This window comes from Oncorhynchus nerka, linkage group LG27 (genome assembly GCF_034236695.1).
Source record: "Oncorhynchus nerka isolate Pitt River linkage group LG27, Oner_Uvic_2.0, whole genome shotgun sequence".
In the NCBI taxonomy this organism is placed as follows: domain Eukaryota; kingdom Metazoa; phylum Chordata; class Actinopteri; order Salmoniformes; family Salmonidae; genus Oncorhynchus; species Oncorhynchus nerka.
Window position 1 is genome coordinate 26,604,371 of NC_088422.1, and position 19,077 is coordinate 26,623,447.

The following is a 19,077-nucleotide window of genomic DNA, read 5'->3' on the forward strand; positions in this document are numbered from 1 at the left end:
AGTATGAAGTTAGAGTTAGCTCAATGGCTGGAAGTTTATGGGTATCTGGTAGCACAGGGCTCTCCAACCCTGGTCCTAGAGAGCTTCCATCCTGTAGGTTTTCACTCCAACCCTAATCTATCACACCTGACTCTAATAATTAGCTGGTTGATAAACTGAATCGGGTTAGTTACAACTGGGGTTGGACCTACAGGATGGTAGCACTCCAGGAGCAGGGTTGGAAGAGCCCTGTGCTAGCGGATACCCATAGACGTCCAGCCATTGCGCTAACGTACGTTAGCATTGGATCACGAAACTACAACTTCCTTCATACTGGATGCATAACATAAAAATGGCATCATGAGTTCATCTGACTCTGGGGAAGAAAATAAACGGCCTCGTTACCAAAATCCCGAAGTATCCCTTTAATCGACGTCCATGTCATCGGCGCCCAGGGAGCAGTTGTTGTTAGGATGCATGATGCCATAATACACTAGTAAATTATATTATATCCTACTGTACCTATCTCATTGTTTCCATGAAGTGATGATGACATTTGTTTAAGGAACACATGTTTTAGGCTGTGACGAGTTCTCCACATTGCTTTCACCTATCCCAGTAGTTTGAGAATGGGGTCTCTGGTGTAGGGGCTAGGAACTGAAAGAGAACCATGCCTTTTTCAGGTTACTACCCAGTGTCCACCAAACAACCCCCATCTCCCATTTCATCTGTCAGTGATGCTTGGAAAATCTTCCACAAAATAGTTTGTGTTGAATTCACGACTTGAGCCTAATGTATTCAGCGAGAGGATGTAATGCTATTTTCTAATCATCTGACGTCAGCAGGGCTCTCTGAAGTGTGGCCTCCAGCTGGAAAAGAACATGAATGATTACCATCACTCTTCCTTCATCCTTTCTCTCTGACTGAAACTGCTGGTGTGTCCCAGCAGACTGGCTGTTGTGACGTGGTGTTAGTTTGCACGTCCCTACTACTAGGCTTGGACCAGTCCAGTTCTTCCTGTGGGAAAAGGCCCAGCCCTCCAGGCTTCAGCGCACTCTTCTCTTTACGCTGGCTCCCTGACAGATGGCCTCCACTATTTACTTATAGACTAAACCAAACAAGCACTGCTCACTGCTAGACTCCTGCCTTAGCCCCCACACAGCCATAGGGCATCTAAATCCCTCCAGCCCAGAGAGTATAGTTGTGATAGCTGATCTACAGCTATTATGTGGTGTTTGCTGCCATCTACAGTGTAAGTTCATAAACGGCCTCTAATGTAATGTTATAACCATACATCTCTTATGACTGAAAATAACTTCTAGACATCAGGACTGCGATTACTCACCACGGATGAGCAGAATCCTCTTTTTCCTTTCACGACTCTGACGAGCCCGACGCAAAGGATACGCTGCTTCCTCGGGAACAGGCCTCGATCCACGTGAAGAGGAGGCTGAGAAAGAGGGGTCGAAGGTGCGCCTGCCTTGTGAGCCTGCCTTCTGAGAATTCGCAGGCAATCAAATAAACCCCCACTTCCCTCCATTCTGCTAGCAAACGTGCAATCTTTGGACAATAAAATCAATGAGTTACACAGAAGATTGAACTACCAACGGGACATTAAAAACAAACATCTTATGTTTCACGGCGTCGTGGTTGAATGATGACAACAACATCAACATACAGCTGGCTGGTTATATGATGTAACAGCAGGATAGAACAGCGGCGTCTGGTAAGACGAGGGGCGGCGGTCTATGTATTTCTGTAAACAACAGCTGGTGCACGATGTCTAAAGGAAGTCTCGAGCTATTGCTCACCTGAGGCAGAGTATCTCATGATAAGCTGTAGACCACACAACCTACCGAGATAATTCTCATCTATATTCTTTGTAACTGTTTACATACCACCACAGTCAGAGGCTGGCACTAAGACAGCATTGAATGAGCTGTATTCCGCCATAAGCAAACAAGAAAACGCTCACCCAGAGGCGGCGCTCCTAGTAGCTGGGGACTTTAATGCAGGGAAACTTAAAGAAATTTGGTCAAACGGATATCAGCCTGTTAAATGTGCAACCAGAGGAAAAAGAACTCTGGACCACCTATATTCCACACACAGAGACTCATACAAAGCTCTCCCTCGCCCTCCATTTGGCAAATCTGTGAAAAATACCTTTAAACAGGTCAACATTCACAAGGCTGCAGGGCCAGACAGATTAGTAGGACGTGTACTGCGAGCATGCGCTGAACAACTGACAAGTCTCTTCACTGACATTTTCAACCTCTTCCTGTCCGAGTCTGTAATTACCAACATGTTTTAAGCAGACCACCATACTCCCTGTGCCCAAGAACACGAAGGTAATCTTCCTATTTAACTACCTACCCGTAGCGCTCACGTCTGTAGCCATGAAGTGCTTTGAAAGGCTGGTCATGGCTCACATCAACACCATCATCCCAGAAACCCTAGACCCACTCCAATTTGCATACAGCCCCAACAGATCCACAGATGATGCCATCTCCATTGCACTCCACACTGCCCTTTCCCACCTAGACAAAAGGAACACCTATGTGAGAATGCTAATCATTGACTACAGCTCAGTGTTCAACACCATAGTGTCCTCAAAGCTCATCACTAAGCTAAGGACCCTGGGACTAAACACCTCCCTCTGCAACTGGATCCTGGACTTCCTGATGGGCCGCCCCCAGGTGGTAAGGGTAGGTAACAACACATCTGCCACGGTGATCCTCAACACGGGGGCCCCTCAGGGGTGTGCGTGCTCAGTCCCTTCCTGTACTCCCTGTTCACTCATGACTGCACGACTCCAACACCATCATTATATTTGCCGATGACACAGCAGTGGTAGGCCTGATCAACGACAAGACAGCCTATAGGGAGGAGAGCAGAGACCTGGCCGTGTGGTGCTAGGACAACAACCTCTCCCTCAACGTGATCAAGACAAAGGAGATGATTGTGGACTACAGGAAAAAGAGGACAGAGCACACCCCCGTTTTCATCAACGGGGCTGCAGTGGAGCAGGTTGAGAGCTTCAAGTTCCTTGGTGTCCACATCACCAACAAACTAACATGGTCCAAGCACACCAAGACAGTCGTGAAGAGGGCACGACAAAACCTATTCCCAATCAGAAGGTTCTACAGCTGCACCATCGAGAGCATCACTGCCTGGTTGCATCACTGTCTGGTATGGCAACTGATCGGCCTCCGACTGCCAAGGCACAACGGAGCGTAGTGCGAACGGCCCAGTACATCACTGGGGCCACGCTTCCTGCCATCCAGGACCTCTATACCAGGCGGTGTCAGAGGAAGGCCCTAAAAATGGTCAGACTCCACCCTAGTCATAGACTGTTCTGTCTGCTACCGCACGGCAAGAGGTACCGGAGTGCCAAGTCTAGGTCCAAGAGGCTTCTAAACAGCTTCTACCCCCAAGCAATAAGACTCTTGAACATCTTGTCAAATGGCTACCCAGGCTATTTGCATTGCCCCCCACCCCATCTGTTATCATCTATGCATAGTCACTTTAATAACTCTACCTACATGTACATACTACAACAAATAACCGGTGCCCCCGCACATTGACTCTGTATCGGTACCCGCCTGTATATAGTCTTGCTATTATTATTTCACTGCTGCTCTTTAATTACTTGTTACTTTTATCTTTTATTCTTATCTGTATTTTTTTAAACTGCATTGTTGGTTAGGGGCTTGTAAGTAAGCATTTCACTGTAAGGTCTACCTGTTGTATTCGTTGCATGTGACTAATACAATTTGGTGTGAGATGATTAGTTTGTGTGTGAGTCAGCCCTAACTTTCCTTGTCTGTGTTGGGGTCTCCAGATGTTCATCATTGACCAGGCCGATGGGAACAGTTGCTCTCTGAATGAGTTCACCATCACTGGCTCTACTTACGCACCTGAAGGAGAAGTGTAAGTACCAAATACTCTCTTAACGCCAGTCCGTTTAAGAGACAATTATTTATTTACTTCCAATTACATGAAACGTTGGAGGGAGTTAATCTTGTCTCCTGGCCTGTGTGTCTCCCTCCAGGTACCAGGATGGCAGACTAGTGAAGTCCTCTGCGTATGATGGTCTAGTGGAGATTGCCACCATCTGTGCCCTGTGCAATGACTCCTCTCTGGACTTCAATGAGGTCTGTGTGCATACCTGACTGCTTATCTCCTCCTTAATATGGATCATTAAAGGATGTTGAGTAGCGTTGACTGATTGGCTTATGTTTGTGTTGTCAGGCCAAAGGTGTGTATGAGAAGGTTGGCGAGGCTACAGAGACGGCTCTCACCTGCCTGGTGGAGAAGATGAATGCGTTTGACACTGATGTCAAAGGCCTGACCAAGATCGACAGGGCCAACGCCTGCAACTCTGTATGTACACTAACTTCAACCATTGAACAATTAAATGGTGTGGTACTCCACAGCCGGTTGTTAGCAGGTTTTCTGAGTGGTGTGTTGTCTTGTCAGGTGATCATGCAACTGATGAAGAAGGAATTCACCCTGGAGTTCTCCAGAGACAGGAAGTCAATGTCTGTGTACTGCACCCCCAACAAGGCCCGCTCCTCACTTGGAAAGATGTTTGTCAAGGTATCCCCACATTTTTATAAACTGCTATGTTTGACTCACATTGAACCAAGTGTTAGTGTTTTTAAGTCACCCATGTTTTGAATCTGTGTGTCAACCTTTAAAACACTTTAATCCCCACAGGGTGCCCCCGAGGGAGTTATTGACAGATGTACTCATGTCAGAGTGGGCACCTGCAAGGTTGCCATGACCCCGGGAATCAAAGAGAGGATCATGTCTACGATCCGTGGGTACGGGACTGGGCGTGACACCCTGCGCTGCCTGGCTCTGGCCACCCGGGACACCCCACCCAGGAAGGAGGACATGGTGCTGGTTGATTGTGCCCGCTTCGTTGATTATGAGGTGAGCACTACTCATCACCACTGCATAGAGTAGGAGTTGACAGGCATTTTGCTAAAAGGCATTTGTTATGTGTAGATACCATATCTAACTTATACTGCTGGATCCTATTAATATCATATGAAGACAAATATAAATGCAACATGTAAAGTGGTCCCATGTTTCTTGAGCAGAAATAAAAGGCCTGAAGTTTCCCATACGCATAAAAAGCTTATTTCTTTCAAATTTTGTGCTCAAACTTGTTTATCTCCCTGTTGGTGAGAATTTCACCTTTGCCAAGATAATCCATTCACCTGACAGGTGTGGCATATCAAGAAGCTGATTAAACAGCATGATCATTACACAGGTGCACCTTGTACTGGGGACAATAAAAGGCCACTTTAAAATGTGCAGTTTTGGCACACAACACAATGCCACAGAAATCTCAAGTTTTGAGAGTGTGTAATTGGCATGCTGACTACAGGAATGTCCACCATAGCTGTTGCCAGAGAATTTCATGTTAATTTCACTACCATAAGCTGCCTCCAACGTCATTTTAGAGAATTTGGCAGTACGTCCAACCGGCCTCACAACCGCAGACCATATGTAACCATGCCAGCCCAGGACCTCGTCAGCCCAGGATCTCCACATCCGGCTTCGTCACCAGCGGTGTCGTCTGAGACCAGCCACCCGGACAGCTGATGAAACTGGGTTTGCACAACCAAAGTATTTCTGTCAGAAACCGTCTCGAGGAAGCTCATCTGCATGCTCGTCGTCCTCACCAGGTTCTTAACCCGACTGCAGTTCGGCGTCATAACCGACCTCAGCGGCCAAATGCTCACTTTCGATGGAGAAGTGTGCTCTTCAAGTATTAATCCCGGTTTCAACTGTACCAGGCAGATAGCATGTATGGCGTCGTGTGGGCAAGCCGGTTGCTGATGTGAACAGAGTGCCCCGTAGTGGTGGTGGGGTTATGGTAAGGGCAGGCATAAGCTACAGACAACGAACACAATTGCATTTTATTGATGGTAATTTGAATGTACAGAGATACCGTGATGAGATCCTAAGGCCCATTGTCGTGCCATTCATCCGCCACCATTTCAGCATGATAATGCACAGTTCAATGCCGCAAGGTTCTGTACACAATTCCTGGAAGCTGAAAATGTCCCTCACCATTGAGCACGTTTGGAATGCTCTGGTTCGAAATGTTTGACAGCGTATTCCATTTCTCGACAATATCCAGCAACTTCGCACAGCCATTTCATAGGCCACAATCAACAGCCTGATCAACTGTATTCGAAGGAGATGTGTTGTGCTGCGTGAGGCAAATGGTGGTCACACCAGATACTGACTGGTTTTCTGATCTGGGCCCTTACTTCTTTTTCAAAAGGATCTGTGACCAACAGATATCTGTATTCCCAGTCATGTAAAATCCATAGATTAGGGCCTAATGCATTTATTTAAATTTACTGATTTAACTCAATAAATCTTGTGGCATGTTTCCGTTTTTATATTTTTGTTCAGTGTAGCATAACTTTTGGATGTATTGTGCAAAGTTCTAGTAGGAAACCTGATGGTGACTCTGTTTTTGTGTTTCTCTGCCCAGTCTGACCTGACCTTCGTGGGCTGCGTTGGCATGCTGGACCCTCCCAGGACCGAGGTGGCTGCCTCCATCAAGCTGTGCCGCCTAGCCGGCATCCGCGTCATCATGATCACCGGCGACAACAAGGGCACTGCCGTGGCCATCTGCCGCCGTATTGGCATCCTGGGTGAGGAAGACGACGTGGACAAAATGGCGTTCACTGGCCGCGAGTTTGACGACCTGTCCCTTCAGGCCCAACGCGATGCTGTTATCAACGCCCGCTGCTTCGCCCGTGTCGAGCCCTCCCACAAGTCCAAGATCGTTGAGTTCCTGCAGGCCATGGACGAGATCACAGCCATGGTACACTGACCCCCCCCCCACTCACATCCTTACTGTACATGCAAAGCTGTTATATATATTACTGTTGTCTTGTAGCCTCCTATCCACCCTTAAGTATCTGTTGTTTCTCCCACAGACTGGTGATGGAGTGAACGATGCTCCTGCCTTGAAGAAGGCAGAGATTGGCATCGCCATGGGCTCTGGCACTGCCGTGGCCAAGTCAGCCTCTGAGATGGTCCTGGCCGATGACAACTTTTCTTCCATCGTGGCGGCTGTGGAGGAGGGCAGGGCCATCTACAACAACATGAAACAGTTCATCCGCTACCTCATCTCCTCCAACGTGGGAGAGGTCGTCTGGTGAGTGTCATTTACGTACCTCCTCCTACCAAAGTGATGTCTCTAGTGGTTTTATGGTGCTCCTGTGGAGGTTAATGATGTTTCTCTATGGGGGCAGTATCTTCCTGACTGCTGCTCTGGGCTTCCCTGAGGCTCTGATCCCCGTTCAGCTGCTGTGGGTCAACCTGGTGACAGATGGTCTCCCTGCCACTGCACTGGGCTTCAACCCCCCAGACCTGGACATCATGAACAAGCCCCCCCGCAGTGCCAAGGAGCCCCTCATCTCCGGATGGCTCTTCTTCAGATACCTGGCCATCGGCTGTGAGTTAATGGGACTGTTGTGCTTTGTTTCCAATTCTATATCAGATAGCTCAATCTTAACATTTTCTCAAGCTCACTGCTACTGGCATACCCTGCCACATACTGTTCTTGTGCACCTCTCTGCCTGTCCATTGTCTTCCTAGTTATAGAACTAGTCTGTCCCACAGTCAGTCAGCTGTGTCTCTGTCCTCAGGCTATGTGGGAGCTGCCACCGTGGGAGCCGCTACCTGGTGGTTCGTGGCTGCTGAGGATGGCCCTATGATCTCTCTGTACCAGCTGGTGAGACTAACTCCTAGATGTCAGCTTTACTGTCCAAATGGTGTTTTACCTCCCAGCCTTTCTTATGTCTCTCGTGTCTGACTCCTCCCCCACAGAGCCACTTCCTGCAGTGTTCCCCTGACAACCCTGACTTCTCAGACCTGGAGTGTCATGTGTTTGAGTCCCCCTACCCCATGACCATGGCCCTGTCTGTGCTTGTCACCATTGAGATGTGCAATGCCCTTAACAGGTGAGTCTCCTGCAGTGACATTAGCTTTCTTTCATCTTCAAAAATAATTTGCATTCAGTGGAGGACAGCTCCAAATTTTGTAAGTACAAGAATAGAATATAGAGTTTTGACTAATCTGATCCACAATGTGACCTTCTCCCAGCCTGTCAGAGAACCAGTCCCTGCTGCGTATGCCTCCCTGGGAGAACATCTGGCTGCTGGGGGCCATCTGCCTCTCCATGTCCCTCCACTTCCTCATCCTCTATGTGGAGCCACTGCCCGTAAGTCAGCTTTACTTATATCAACCAGGTCAATCTATAGGTTCCCCATATTCACTCTCTTTCCATCCCTCATTCTCCTCCTCTATCTCTCCAGGTCATCTTCCAGATCACCCCTCTGGACCTGACCCAGTGGCTGGTGGTGCTGAAGATCTCCCTGCCCGTCATCCTGCTGGATGAGCTGCTAAAGTTCGTGGCCAGGAACTACCTGGAACCCGGTAACCAGCCAGAGTCTAAGTCAGCCAGCAAAGGCTGGTCCCTCTCTGCATGCACAGAGGGCATCTCCTGGCCTTTTGTGGGCATCACCCTCCCCCTGGTGCTGTGGCTCTACAGCATCGACACTAACGTGTCTGCCCTGTTCTGGTCCTGACTACACCACACAACCCTCCCAGTGCACCAGTGTGAGTGGAGATTAACACACGTCTAACAAAATCCCCCATTAACCAGGATCAACTACAACAACCACATCAACTGCAGTGAGAGCTCAAGTCAACATTTGTACCTGTGTTGATGACAGATGTAATCTGTGAGCCCTCTGCTGGTTCGTCTCCAGGACATTTTCACCATTCCGCTTTTTTATTCATATTTTTAATGTTTTTTGTTTGTCATTTGGCCATGTCTTTAATTTAATATCAAGCTTTTGGTTATTTTTTTTGCTCCCCATTCTTTTTGAACAGGCATAAAAAAAAACTGCTATTTAGGAGCTGTTCTGTGTACAGAGAATTAACACTATTTTATCAAAATTAAGATTTTTGTAGCTTTGGGAAGGCGGGGGGGCAGCGCACAGAACTCAAACGTTTCACTTGTTTTTTCAGTGTGAACTTTGACCTCTGAAGAACTTGTAGATAACTATGCTGTGCCATAACTGTAAGGACCATCATTTGCACTGAATCAGAAGTCTGTACCAAAACTGCATGTATTCTGTCCAGGCATGAATAACGGGGATTTCTTCACCAAATTAATGATTGTTCGTTCCCCTGTTTGCTTTTTTTGTGTTTATTTTCTGCTCTAGTCTAGAGCACAGCTACCTCAATGCTATTGATATCACAATTGATTACTACCTGTTTTCCTCAGTAAGCTTTTCATAAACATTGTCATATTGAGTGTTGAGGTATGCGCCATTTCGCTTGTAAATAAGGAAATCTAGAGCCCTCATTTGCCTTTTTATGTTGCTTTTTTAAGGTTAATCTGTGTTCTTTTGATGTTCCTTGAGGTTAAGGTTAGGAGAAATATGTAAATGTTACCTTAGTTCAATTCAAAGCAGTTTTTTGTAATATAGACAAGCCTGTCGTTAAACACGTTTACTTGAACACAATATATTCTGTCTTTTCATTAAGGTTAACTTTTTTATGTTTGGTCTTCATTTATGGACACTGTAGTGTCTTATTACAATAATTATATAGATTAAGTACTGTGCATATACTGTACTTTAATATGTATAAACACACCAAGTGGTGGATTTTCTTATCAGTTTAGCACAAGATGGATGCTTTGATGGGATTGTTGTGGTCAGCACTCCCTATTGGGGTGGATCACTAAGCAGACTGCTTTGGCCATAGTATATAGGCCCAATGCTAAAATGACTGGCTTGTAGAAGAGTCTGTACATATAACACAAAATAGTATCTATGTGTATAGAGTTTTAAAGATGCTCCATAACTTTTACACTAGTTTTACTTGAACGTGTTTTAGAAACACTAGGTAATGGGTATTCCTAGAAAGCATGCTTTTCCCAATACCATGCCAGTAAATGCTTGAGTGTTCTTAAAACAACTGCTATTTCTTCCAATCAGTGGTGCAAAGAATACCCAATTGTCATACTTGAGTAAAAGTCTAAAAGTATTTGATTTTAAATACACTTACTTTAGATATGTAAGTATATCATTTAAAATAGCTTATTATGCATTTACAGATAGCCAGGGTCACACTCCAACACTCATTTACAAATGAAGCGTTTGTTTAGTGAGTCTGCCAGATCAGAGGCAGTAGGGTGTGTCAATTGGACCATTTTCTGTCCTACTAAGCTATCAAAACTTTAACGAGTATTTTGGGGTGTCAAGGAAAATGTATAGAGTAAAAAGTACATAATTTTCCTTAGGGATGTAGTGAAGTAAAAGTTGACAAATAGTAAAGTACAGATTACCCCCCCACACACACACCAAAAAAAAGACTTAAGCAAAATTACTTTAAAGTACTAAAGTACTTTACACCACTGAATGTCTTACTGCATTTATTCTCATCTTTCTGTTTGCACTTGGCATGGCCCTAGACATGACTGTAGGAAATGAAGCAGTAGATGACCTAATGGCTTTCTGTTCACCATCCCTTTTTAAATTCCCAGTGAGAGAGACATGTCTCTGTTTGCATCTTTGCTTTTTTGACCTATGCCTTGTTTCTGTCTGTCCTATGATTGATTTGGTTTCTCCCTGTCTTTCTCTCTCCTCTCTCTGCAGCTAGTGCCGTGTAAGCCCGCTCCTCCTATAAATCCCTTGTAGGAACTGCTTTAGTGTTGTGCATGTGTTTTGAGCAGCACATCTTCCAAGACCTGCATGTCAATAAAGAAGAGCTATCAAGACATGATTGATACATTTCATAAGCAATTACATGACAAAAAAAGTCATCAAATGGTATATATTTTTTAACTGAATGGGTATAAATGTTTTTGGAATCAAATGAACCAATCCCAGGTCCCTCCATCCTTACTACATGAAGAGCCATAGGCTGCGTTTACACATGACAGCCCATTTCTGGTCTTTTGCCCAATTATTGGCAAAAGTAGAAAAATATCAGAATTGGGTTGCCTGTGTAAATGCAGCCTTCAAACTAGACACAGAGTTCCTATGTTATCTTAATGTACACTTCCATGATGTATGTCCTCTGAAGCAGCCATTTTATCAGATGTGTAATAATTAATGTATTGATAAATTAAATGGACAATAGTACAAATGTTATCTTTTCCTAAGGAACTCTTTTTGGGGGGGATGTGTAAAATAACCAAATAGACTTTTCTTTGCGCTGTAATGTGCAACATTTTTGAAGCATCTGGGAAGGCGGAGGTGTGGCGATAGATCCATTACCCTGAAAGGAAGTCAGTCGCTTCATTGGCACACGTGTGCCAAACTCATTTCAGAGCTGACGATTGTATAGTCATGACTTGTGGTTTCAGGTAAATAAAGCAATTCTACATTAATATGTTGCTGATCTTCTATGTGCCAGATTGGAGATGTGTATTCATTTGAAGCTACCTTGCTTCTAGCCTAAATACAAGGCGGTTTTAGAGCAGTATTTCCCAACTCCAGTCCTTGTACCCTCAACGGGACACATTTTAGCCCCAGACAAGCAAACGATTCAACTTGTCAACTAATCATCAAGCCCTCAATTAATTGAATCACATGCATTTGTCTGGGGGGTACTGGAGGACGAGTTGACTAGAACTGTTACTCAAGTCACTATTACCAAATTACCACAAACTTCAATAAAATGTCAGGGCATGAGACCAGACGTCATGATTTTATATCTCCTACACACACACACCACATGGTTAAACATCTGCAGTGGAAAACTAACATTACTTTGCAAAGAATGTGTCAAATTAAATGACCCCATGATTGACACACAACATTGAGACGGGTCTTAAATTACCTGATTATTCAGAAGGGAAAGTATGTCACCAGTTTCACACCAATATGTGTTATTTACATGCAAATATTACAAACAGAAAAAAACAATTTCAATGATTTACTGGCTTCAGATTATCTTGTGTTAACCCAACAAACAAGGAAACTCCGGGGCCATGGCCCAACAATCCTAAATAGCCTCATCTCCTTTACTCTTGGACCCCTGATGGGTATGAAATAGGTTAGTAACATTCATTTTCACCTACCAACTAATCAGTGATCGCAAAGGGAAGGAGACGTGGAATGGCAGGTTATAATTTTGGGCTGCTGGGTTGTAAAATGCATCCTCCCCAAACCTCAGTGGCTGCTATGATGACGTCTATAACCCTGAGATGGGGCTTTATACACTTGTATCTTGTATACACCCATATAGAGTCCACCGGAGCATTATATCAGGAACCCATGATGCCCATGTGTGGCATATTCCCCCAGCCCCCTGCTGTGTCTCTGCAGTGGGCCTGGGTCACTGCATGCCAAACCACTGCTCCTGGTCTGCCCACTGGGCTGCCTCACTGTCACTGCCTTCCAGCTCTCCATCCTCCCCACTGCCCTCCATGTCATCTCCATCCAGCTCCACAGTGGCATCAGCAGGGCTCTCCTCCTTCTCCATCTTCTGCATTCCTTCCAGAGACTTCTGGTCATTCGGGTCCAGGCTGAAAGACGGATGGAGTCAGATGATAGAGAAACATGTGCAGTCTCAAGATCGAAGTGCACCATTTACATATTTGAGAATCATGAGTTGTGTAAAACCCTGGACTTTGGTGTAACATTACCTAAGTGCTATGCTGTATTGGTCCATAGCCTCTTGGTAATCATTGACCGCCACCAAGAAATCCCCCAGCATCCTGTGCAGCACACAGTCGCTCTGATTGGCCAAGGCATTCCGGAGAAGAGCAATCCCTTCCTCGTATTTCTGTTCCCGACCTTAAATGGGAAAACAAACACAATATCATCTATTGTCCCCAACATCTTCAGTAAAAGAAAAATGACAAAGATACAATGGTTCTAAATCTCTACAGCAAAACAACTAATAGAACTTCAGGGTTTGCTACCAAGCCACATACTTAGCAGCTCTGCCTTCTTGACCACAGCCTTGGTGTAGTCAGGCCTCTGGGCTAGCGCCTTGTCCAGCAGGGTTTTGGCCTTCTCCTGGGTCACAGGGTCCTCCAGGCAGACTGTAGCCAGGATGGTCAGAGTCTGGGCATTCGCTCCCAGGGTCTTATAGATGTTATTGGCCATCCCCATTGCCTCTCGGATCCCATTGGATGCCAGGTAACAGTCAATCAGACCTGGGGACAGAGAAGGCTCATGACTAACTCAATACTAGTAACAAAACAAAAAACAACATCTGATGTTGCAGCTTTATGTGGGGGCAGTTCAAGATGAAAACAGATGTTCATTACAATGATGCGATCAGAACAAGAAGGTCCCCTTGCCTTCATAGCAGTCCAGACGGCAGGGCGCCAGGCGCATGGCCTCTCTGAAGTGGATGATGGCCTCCTGCACTCGGCCCATGTTCCTCAGTGCTGCCCCTTTCAGGAGGAGGGCTTGCACACTGTTGCTGTTCAGCTGGATGGCCTTGGCACCCAGGTAGAGGGCCCGGGAGTAGCGCTTACTGTAGAAGCTGTGACATCTGAGCCACCAAAAACCAGATTGGTAGGAACATGTATTTAGCCACTGTGTTCTTGGGGACCTTCAATGCAGAAATGTTTTGGTACCCTTCCCCAGATCTGTGCCTCGGCACAATCCTGTCTCGTAGCTCTACAAACAATTCCTTCGACCTCATGGCTTGGTTTTTGCTCTGACATGCCCTGTCAACTGTGGGACCTTATATAAACAGGTTTGTGCCTTTCCAAATCTTGTCCAATCAATTAAATTTACCACAGGTGGTAGAAACATCTCAAGGATGATCAATGGAAGCAGGATGCACCCGAGCTCAATTTTGAGTCTCATAGCAAAGGGTCTGAATCCTTATGTAAATAAGGTATGTTTTTTTTATACATAAACCTGTTTTCGCTTTGTCATTATGGGGGTATTGTGAATAGATGAGGTAATCCATTTTAGAATAAGGCTGTAACCTAATTTTTTTTAGAAAAAGTCAAGGGGTCTGAATACTTTCCGAATGCACTGTATAGTGAGCAATATGTTTGGAACATCGAATTGCAATACATATACAATCATGAGAATCGCAGCAGATATCGTATCAGCACCTAAGTATCATGATTATCTTGGCAATTCCCAGCCGTATTACCCAGATATTACCCAGATATGACCCAGGGCTCTGCATGCTGGTCTGAGATGTTGAACAGCCTTCCTCCCAGGACCTCAACATCCTCCAGGTGCCCCTCACGTGCCATAAGGTAGCCATATACATCCATGCCTGACAGTAAGTAAAGGCAACATAACTGAATTAGTTAAACTATAAATAAAAACCTAATAGTTAATGTCTTACATAAGAATCGCTAGACTGGCTTAGTGAGTCCTAGGAAACTGATTTATTTAGTCAGTGATGGGTTTTCTGATGTCTGCTGTCCAGTACCTTTGATCAGATAAGGGTCCAGCATCTGGGCCTGCTCAAACTTCAGGATGGAGTTCTTTGTGTCGCCTGCCCTGAAGTACACATCTGCCAGGCTCACCAGCAGGTCCGCATTGTCACGCATTAGAGACTTCTTCTCCAGGGAGCTGAGAAGGAGAATCAGGAAACAGAAACACAACACCCAGAATGAGAGCCATAGTTTAACAACACCGGAGATTATGATTCATGAAATGAATAACACTCCCATGGTGGGATGAGGAACTGGTCTGCTCACCGGATGGAGTTGATTGCTCTGTGGTTGTCCCCTGCATGTATGAAGGCATAGGATTTGATCCACACAGAGAGCCACTCCAGGTTGGGAAGACTCTGGATCACATCCATAGTCATGGACGCCACCTCAGCTCCCTTCACTGACAGAGACAGGAGACCTACAACAGACACGAGTTAAAAGAACCCTTCAAAATGAAGAGCACAACAACATGGGATTTTGGCATGTCTGTGTGACGCACTACAGAAACATCCCAGTAACTAGTCCACACCAATGATGGCATCCAGTGCCAAGGGACACTGTCTCAGGACCTCTTTGTAGCTTGTGACAGCAGAGCGTTCGTGTCCAGCCTTCCTGTACAGATTAGCCAGCATCATGTTGATCTGAGGAAAGATAAACAAATATGCAATTCGGAAATTCCTCACAAGAATCTGGGCTGCTTTACTTTATTGAAATAGTCATAAAACGGCACTGCAAGCTTGGGTGTCATTGAGAGAGGATGGGGCTTTCAGGAGGGGACCTCAAAACAGCAACCTACCTTTGGGGTTCTCTGTCTAGATGGAATCCCATCAAGCACTGCAATTGCATCCTTATCCAGCTTCAGGATGGTGTAGCACTCTGCAATCTTATACTTGACCTCAATCTCTGAGGGAAAACTCTGAAATAAAGAATAATGGCATTTGGTCAATTCAGAAGGCAATGCACATTGTACACTATTACAAATAGTCTGTAGAGCAGTCAAATGTGCATTATTTTTAATGAATGACATGGATGCCTGTTGCTACAGCCAGATATGTTGTAATTGACAGAGTTGGGAGCCTTCCACACCTGTGACTGCAAGGAGGATGCAGTTCCCCCGGTAGATGGCCGCACTTTAGAAGTTTTGCTGAGCACTTTCTTCTGCTGCAGTGCCATGTTGTACTTGCAAGCAGCATTACGGTACTCCTTGTCATGGAAGATGGCATCTGCATGATAAACCAGCAGCTGGTACTTCTGGGATGGTGAGAACAGTTCTCTGAAAGAACAGATGTGGTACATGCATCACCCTCTGGCACAGTATTTGTCTGACAATAACTATATGAAGTGGTCAAGGAAATTAGCAATCAACATACAAAATCTTTTCACAAATAGTCACATTATTAATCCAGATACAACTACACTGAACAAAAATATAAAATGCAACATCTAAAGTGCTGGTCATATGTCTCATGAGCTGATCCCAGAAATGTTCCATATGCACAAAAAGCTTATTTCCCTCCAATTTTGTGCACAAATGTGTTTAAATCGCAATTGGTGAGCATTTTACCTGTTGTCAAGATAATCTATTCACCTGACAGGTGTGGTGTATAAAAAAAAAAACTGAAAAACAGCAGGATCATTACACAGGTGCACCTTGTGCTGGGCACAAAAGGCCTGTGCTGTTTTGTCACGCAACAATACCACAGATGTCTCAAGTTGAGGGAGCATGGATATGGCATGCTGACTGTAGGACTGTCCACCAGAGCTGTTTCCAGATAATTTAATGTTAATTCCTCTACCATAAGCAACCTCAAACGTTGTAATAGAAAATTTGGCAATACATCCAACCGGCCTCACAACCACAGACCATGTGTAACCACACCTGCGCAGGATCCTCAGTGAGTTAACCTGGCTCCCAAGTGGGTGGGCCTATGCCCTCCCACGCCCACTCGTGGCTGCGCCCCTGCCCAGTCATGTAAAATCCATAGATTATGGCCTAATGCATTTTTTTTTCAATTTACTGATTTCCTTATATGAACTGCAACTCAGCAAAATATTTGCGTTTATATTCTTGTTCAGTGTACGTAAATACCCATCTTAAGCTAGTTGGCTTGCTAGCTAGATATAAATACTGCCAACTGCGTCCTTGTCAGCTTGGCTCGTGACGATAAGCATGCATTGATTAGGACATGTGTTATCAATTGTACAGAATTATATGCTTTTGAAGATGATCGAACGGAGTGAATAACTAGTTGGGTAGCTAATACCTCAGAGGGATGTTCAGTAGCTAGCCAGCTAGCTAATACTATACTGTTACTTACGGATTGTTATTGCTCATTGTCAGCAGTAAACTACTAATTATCCGAACGTTTGAGTGAAGTCCCGCGGCGGCCATATCCCTCACATGATCTATGACGTTCATTTCGATGTAGTTTGATGGCTTGCTTTAAGATAAAAATCTAAAGTTTACGATTGCAGACAGGTAGTTTACTTGCTAGCTATCATCATAAACTGCGATGTATTAAATATGGCGCCGTCAGTTGAAGGACCATTCAATTATGTTTTTCTTTTATAAAAACATATCATTGCTACGTGTCATAAATATGACAGTTTTTTCTCCTCTGTATAAATGACAAAAATGTAAGTAATACGTTTTAAAACCTTAAACGGACACAAAGTTGTCCTGTTCAGGCGAATAGAGTACCACAGTATGAGTTGTAATACGCTAGCGGTCAAACAGGAAAATTGTCAGGGTTGTCAGGTCCAACTAAAATGTCTAGCCCAATGAAATCTGAAAACCTACGCAGATGTGAAAACTTGCCCCAAAAAGGTTTTCGCAGAAAGAGGGGTGTTGCCACATTTATCCAATAAATGTTTGTTTCCCCATAACGTTATCGAGCAAATTAAGGATTTTTTTAAATGACGTAGGCTATTAAGCAAAATTCGGTTTTCTATCAAAATAATAATTATTGCGAGTTTAAGAATGTCACAAGAGAAAAGATCAATCGCCCTTATTAAACTCTCCAGATCATTTTCCATCAATGGATGTCGATGTAACTTGTTTTGACTGCCATGATTAAACAATAAGGCCCGAGGATGTGTGATATATGGCTAACATACCACGACTAAGGGCTGTGACCAACTGGCAAGTGTCTTCACTGACATTTTCATCCTGTCCCTGGCCAGGTCTGTAATACCAACATGTTTCAAGCAGACCACCATAGTCCCTGTGCCCAAGCACACTAAGGTAACCTGCCTAAATGACTACCGACCCATAGCACTCACGTCTGTAGCCATGAAGTGCGTTGAAAGGCTGGTCATGGCTCACATCAACACTATTATCCCAGAAACCCTAGACCCACTCCAAAATGCTTGTGCTTCTAGTTCCGACAGTGCAGTAATATCTAACAAGTAATATTTAACAATTACACAACATCAAATCAAATTTTATTGGTCACATACACATGGTTAGCAGATGTTAATGCGAGTGTAGCGAAATGCTTGTGCTTCTAGTTCCGACAGTGCAGTAATATCTAACAAGTAAACTAACAATTCCCAACAACTACCTAATACACAAAAATCTAAAGGGATGGAATAAGAATATGTACATAGAAATATATGGATGAGCGATGCTGAGCAGCATTGGCAAGGTGCAATAGGCACAGTATATACATATGAGTAATGTAAGATATGTTAACATTATTAAAGTGGCATTGTTTAAAGTGACTAGTGATCCATTTATTAGAGTGGCCAGTGATATGAGTCTCTGTGTAGGCAGCAGTCTCTCTGAGTTAGTGATTGCTGTTTAGAAGTCTGATGGCCTTGAGATAGAAGCTGTTTTTCAGTCCCTCGGTCCAAGCTTTGATGCACCTGTACTGACCTCGCCTTCTGGATGGTAGCGGGGAGAACAGGCAGTGGCTCGGGTGGTTGTTGTCCTTGATGATCTTTTTGGCTTTGCTGTGACATCGGGTGCTGTAGTTGTCTTGGAGGACAGGTAGTTTGCCCCCGGTGATGCGTTGTGCAGACAGCACCACCCTCTGGGAGAGCCTTGCGGTTCAGGGAGGTGCAGTTGCCCTACCAGACTGTGATACAGCCCAACAGGATGCTCTCGATTGTGCATCTGTAAAAGTTTGTGAGGGTTTTGGGTGACAAGACAAATTTCTTCAGCCTTCTTAGGTAGAAGAGGCGCTGTTGCACCTTCACCACACTGTCTGTGTGAGTGGACCATTTCAGTTTGTCAGTTATGTGTACGCAGAGTAACTTGAAGCTTTCCACCGTCTCCACTGAGGTCCCGTCAATGTGGATAGGGGGGTGCACCCTCTGCTGTTTCCTGAAGTCCACGATCATCTCCTTTATTTTGTTGATGTTGAGTGAGAGGTTATTTTCCTGTAACCATATTCTCAGAGCCCTCACCTCCTCCCTGTAAGCTGTCTCGTCATTGTTGGTAATCAAGCCTACTACTGTTGTGTCATCTGCGAACCACATTCTTACATATGTATTCCTCTCGTCTAGATGGGATAGGGCATAGTGCAGTGTGATGGTGATTGCATCGTCTGTGGATCTATTGGGCAGGTAAGAAAATTGAAGTGGGTCTAGGGTGACAGGTAAGGAAGAGGTGATGT

At 44.9% G+C, this 19,077-nt stretch overlaps 2 protein-coding genes across 3 annotated transcripts in view; one reads left to right on the forward strand and one right to left on the reverse strand.

Annotated features, from left to right (window-relative positions):
- The window catches only part of LOC115111483 (sarcoplasmic/endoplasmic reticulum calcium ATPase 2-like), a 30,885-nt gene extending 19,460 nt beyond the window's left edge, over nt 1-11,425 (forward strand). The window contains exons 9-21 of one of the 2 annotated variants that reach the window (XM_029637575.2): nt 3,821-3,909; nt 4,031-4,133; nt 4,231-4,362; nt 4,459-4,578; nt 4,699-4,917; nt 6,500-6,835; nt 6,951-7,171; nt 7,269-7,471; nt 7,665-7,750; nt 7,846-7,979; nt 8,122-8,239; nt 8,334-8,454; nt 10,689-11,425. In XM_029637575.2, the coding sequence (XP_029493435.1) occupies nt 3,821-3,909; nt 4,031-4,133; nt 4,231-4,362; nt 4,459-4,578; nt 4,699-4,917; nt 6,500-6,835; nt 6,951-7,171; nt 7,269-7,471; nt 7,665-7,750; nt 7,846-7,979; nt 8,122-8,239; nt 8,334-8,454; nt 10,689-10,702 (1,896 nt within the window). In that variant the 3' untranslated portion in view covers nt 10,703-11,425. Of the gene's footprint in view, nt 1-3,820; nt 3,910-4,030; nt 4,134-4,230; nt 4,363-4,458; nt 4,579-4,698; nt 4,918-6,499; nt 6,836-6,950; nt 7,172-7,268; nt 7,472-7,664; nt 7,751-7,845; nt 7,980-8,121; nt 8,240-8,333 lie in introns of both variants that reach the window. The other variant, XM_029637574.2, reaches the window with a different exon arrangement.
- A 301-nt stretch (nt 11,426-11,726) lies between these two features.
- On the reverse strand, nt 11,727-17,231 carry LOC115111484 (anaphase-promoting complex subunit 7-like). The gene is made up of 11 exons (XM_029637576.2): nt 16,777-17,231; nt 15,545-15,731; nt 15,255-15,374; nt 14,988-15,099; nt 14,723-14,876; nt 14,452-14,594; nt 14,175-14,292; nt 13,349-13,545; nt 12,977-13,201; nt 12,686-12,836; nt 11,727-12,565 (listed from the first exon to the last, which is right to left on the reverse strand). The coding sequence occupies exons 1-11, from the start codon at nt 16,875-16,877 to the stop codon at nt 12,376-12,378; spliced, it is 1,698 nt and encodes a 565-aa protein (XP_029493436.1). The 5' UTR covers nt 16,878-17,231; the 3' UTR covers nt 11,727-12,375.
- Nucleotides 17,232-19,077: the final 1,846 nt, after the last annotated feature.

Coding starts and splice junctions, on each gene's coding strand:
- LOC115111484 (XM_029637576.2), bottom strand. CDS start 16,877: ATGAACGTCATAGATCATGTGAGGGATATGGCCGCCGCGGGACTTCAC. Junction 14,877..14,987: donor GGCACTGGATGCCATCATTG/GTGTGGACTAGT, acceptor TGTCTGTTGTAG/GTCTCCTGTCTCTGTCAGTG. Junction 14,293..14,451: donor GGACCCTTATCTGATCAAAG/GTACTGGACAGC, acceptor ACTTACTGTCAG/GCATGGATGTATATGGCTAC.